This window comes from Primulina tabacum, chromosome 7, assembly GCF_025594145.1.
Source record: "Primulina tabacum isolate GXHZ01 chromosome 7, ASM2559414v2, whole genome shotgun sequence".
In the NCBI taxonomy this organism is placed as follows: domain Eukaryota; kingdom Viridiplantae; phylum Streptophyta; class Magnoliopsida; order Lamiales; family Gesneriaceae; genus Primulina; species Primulina tabacum.
In genome coordinates this window covers 31,273,312-31,276,716 of record NC_134556.1, presented here as the reverse complement: position 1 = coordinate 31,276,716, position 3,405 = coordinate 31,273,312, and the positions used below count along the sequence as shown (strand labels likewise).

The 3,405-nt window shown below is 36.1% G+C and overlaps 1 protein-coding gene across 1 annotated transcript; it reads right to left on the bottom strand.

Moving 5' to 3' along the window:
* Positions 1 to 1,238: 1,238 nt before the first annotated feature.
* On the bottom strand, positions 1,239 to 2,751 carry LOC142551260 (AT-hook motif nuclear-localized protein 20-like). The gene has a single exon (XM_075660394.1). The coding sequence runs from the start codon at positions 2,295 to 2,297 to the stop codon at positions 1,440 to 1,442; it is 858 nt and encodes a 285-aa protein (XP_075516509.1). The 5' UTR covers positions 2,298 to 2,751; the 3' UTR covers positions 1,239 to 1,439.
* Positions 2,752 to 3,405: the final 654 nt, after the last annotated feature.

The window sequence follows — 3,405 nt, the reverse complement described above, 5'->3', positions numbered from 1 at the left end:
TTTATATAATCTTTGTTATATGTGGTGTTTGATTGGTCCTCATTTCTTAATGTTTTCTCAAACACTCAAGTCTTACATTCTCTCATCGGATAAAAACAAAAAGGAACTTGAAGAAGACGGGCAAAACCAAATCTCTCATCGGATAAGAACAAAAAGGAACTTGAAGAAGACGGGCGAAATCAATTATGGGGCTGGTGAATATATCATGTTTTTAGTTCCTGCATGTTATGTTCACATTTTAATTTTGTTAGACCTATGTTAGTGATTATGTATTCCTCATTGTAAATAAATTTTTTTATGAAATAGACTGATTTTTTTGTATATTGTATTATGAAATTTGTTGTTTTTTAATCTTATTTTTTAAACAACAAGGTGTCGTACGCTCTGGGCTCATGGTGTGACAATGAATACGAAATTGTTACAAGAACCTATTATGCAGTCGCGCGTAATTATGCATCATTTCTACTTACATTTTATTTTAAAGAGCATACACTCTGGAAAAATTGTAACACGAGATGAAGTTAAACTCAATTGTATGCATCATTTCTACGTCTCCTCCTATACTTTACTACTATTTTTAGATTGTTCAATTCTATTTAATTATTATGTAATCCCTGCATGTCAAGCATTAAGATCTTTCATAAACCAGATTAATTTGGTTCCTTTTCCTATAAATCTGAGATTAAAATGAACAAAACAAGAACTTCATCAATCATAAATATTTTAGAACCTAGCTAGTTTCCAGCTAATACATTTTCTCCATTTTCCTCAACACGATACGATGATCATGGTCAAAAAAGTGGCCGTAGCCGGTGGGTTTATCGCATAATTCTTCGATATTAAACGCCTTTTAATGATCAATAAAACTCTAAGTATGGCTTTTATTAATAAACGATGGAACGAGGCATTAATGTACACTATAAAGCATACGAGGGAAGGAGAGTAGAATATATAGATTTTGATATCTATTTTCAATCATAAAATTTTTAATACATATCTATCCACTCTAATCACAAAAGAGATTATATAGGAAAAGTTAAGGTTGAATAAATTTTTTTTAAAAAAGGTACTCTACAATATAAGGCATACTAAATCCATTCTATCTTTAATATGACACATATAGTGTATATATTTATTTGTTTATGTCGATTCAAATAGAGGGAAAATATACAAATTAAAAACAGAAATGAAAAAATAAAACATGGTTCACTGAAAATATAAATCATAGGCGAGAAATGTTTTACACAAACCATTATTTTTATTAAGTGCAAGCTGCTGCATGGAATATAAGAAGATTAAAAGTTTACACACACAACTGCAATTCCCTTTATACTAAGATATATATATATATAATATTATTCCAAACCTTAGTTTCTTCTAATTTTTTTTTAATAATACAACGCAGATTATTATTATTTTATTCTCAAAAAATTTACCTCTTAATATGGTGGCCTAGGATGATTCCAGGCATATGAATCATGATTCAGTTGTCCATTATTTGGCAGTAAATTTGGGGTCAAATTGTAGATTGGCATAGATGAATGATCAGCCATCGCATGCTGCTGCTGCGCCCCGATTCCTGGAGGAGAAACACCACCGCCTCCGCTGTTGATTGGCGGTGCCTGAGCTGAGCCACCAGCTTCATCATCTTCTTCGAGTGGTAATCTTTCATAAGTAGCGTTTGTAAACGTAGCTGCAACCACCATAACAGGACCTGCCGCCACTAGAGGACCAACAACGCTGCCGCCCACCACCTGACCCTGCCCGCCGGACAGGTAAACCGTCAACCCGGTGGCTCCGGGTGGAGCTGGACCAGGAAGAAAAGCCCCTGTCAAAGAAAGGATTTCGAATCTTCCTTGGAGCGCGACAGCTGCTGAGGTTGCAGAGGGCTGGCGTATAGTCACGTTGGCGACACAGCCGCTGCCGCTGAGCACGCAAACACCTCGCTGCCGGCGGCGAGCGAACTGCGCTATGCTCTCCGCCACGTCGGTGCCACCGGAAACTTCCATGATGTGGCTGCGAAGCGCGTTGGGGCTGTCGCGTGTCACAAAAATCGGAGGCTTGGGTTTGTTCTTGGATCCCGGTGGTCTGCCGCGGGGGCGGCGGTTGCCCACCTCGACGGCTCCTTCTCTCGGCTCGTCACTGTTGTCCTTGTCATCATCTTCATCTCCACCGCGGCTGCTGCTTCCGCCACCGCTCTTCTCGTTAATCGAAAGGTTCATTTTATTAGTCATCAGAGCTGATGGTTCAACTCCTTGCAAACCCATCTGACCGCCGGTCCACCATGGATTCGCCATGGATCCAAGTAAAGACAACCAAAGATCAATAGATTGGAGAACTGATCTTTGTTTTCTTGTTTGACTATCTTGATGATCGACTAATCACCAAAACAATTCAAAACCCTAGTTTGGTTCTTCACAAAACACATATTTCTTGATGAAAACAACAAAATAAATCAAGATCTAGGTGATTTTTTTTTTTATAAAACTTTGACGAATTGAAAAGGGTCCGATCTAAAATGATCAAGGAACAAAAATAGTCAGATACAGATCTAAATTCTAGTTGATGGAGGAAAAAAGCAAGAATCAACTACGAAGAACAAAGGAGATCATAGAAAAAAGAAGGAAAAGATTGGAAGATTGTGAATTTAATATAAACTATAAAAGAGTATAACTTTAAAACATTGAAAATGAATATATAAAGCTGCGACTTTTTCTATGTTTAATATGCTTGTCTTGTGGTATGATGAATGCCCTGACAAGGTTTGGGAGCTTATTTTATAGAACTCTCTGCAGTGTCATCTCTGCTGTGCTTGTCGTCTTTTTTTTATATTTTAATGAAAATAATTAATATTGACTGTCAGTCTTAGGTCTTAAAAATAGTGCATTATAACAAGCAATTCTTTTCAAAATTTATGCACACGTGAAAATATCAAATTTTAAAAAAAAAATAATCATTTCGATAGCTATTATTTTAAGAGTAGGTCTCTTGTGAGACGATCTCACGAATCTTTATCTATGAGACGGGTCAATACTACGGATATTCACAATAAAAAACAATACTCTTAGCATAAAAAGTAATACTTTTTCATGGATGACCCAAATAAGAGATACGTCTAACAAAATACGACCCGTGAGACTGTTTCACACAAGTATTTGCCTTATTTTAAAAATTTTCAAGAAGTTACATGTTTGCATATATATATATATATATTGATCAGGTGATCAGTCTATAGCTGCAATGAAAATTATAATTTTGACATAAAAGTAATATTTTTTAATTTGGCGGGTCGTGTCGGGTCGTGTCATGCCTCATGTCCGGGACGTATTGACATCAGCTCTGTTTGACAAATAAAATTTGAAAACAACAAACCTCGTATTACAATATAAATCAAACAATTCTATT

What these genes read in the sequence shown, in the direction of transcription:
- LOC142551260 (XM_075660394.1), bottom strand. Translation starts at nt 2,297, where the DNA reads ATGGCGAATCCATGGTGGACCGGCGGTCAGATGGGTTTGCAAGGAGTT.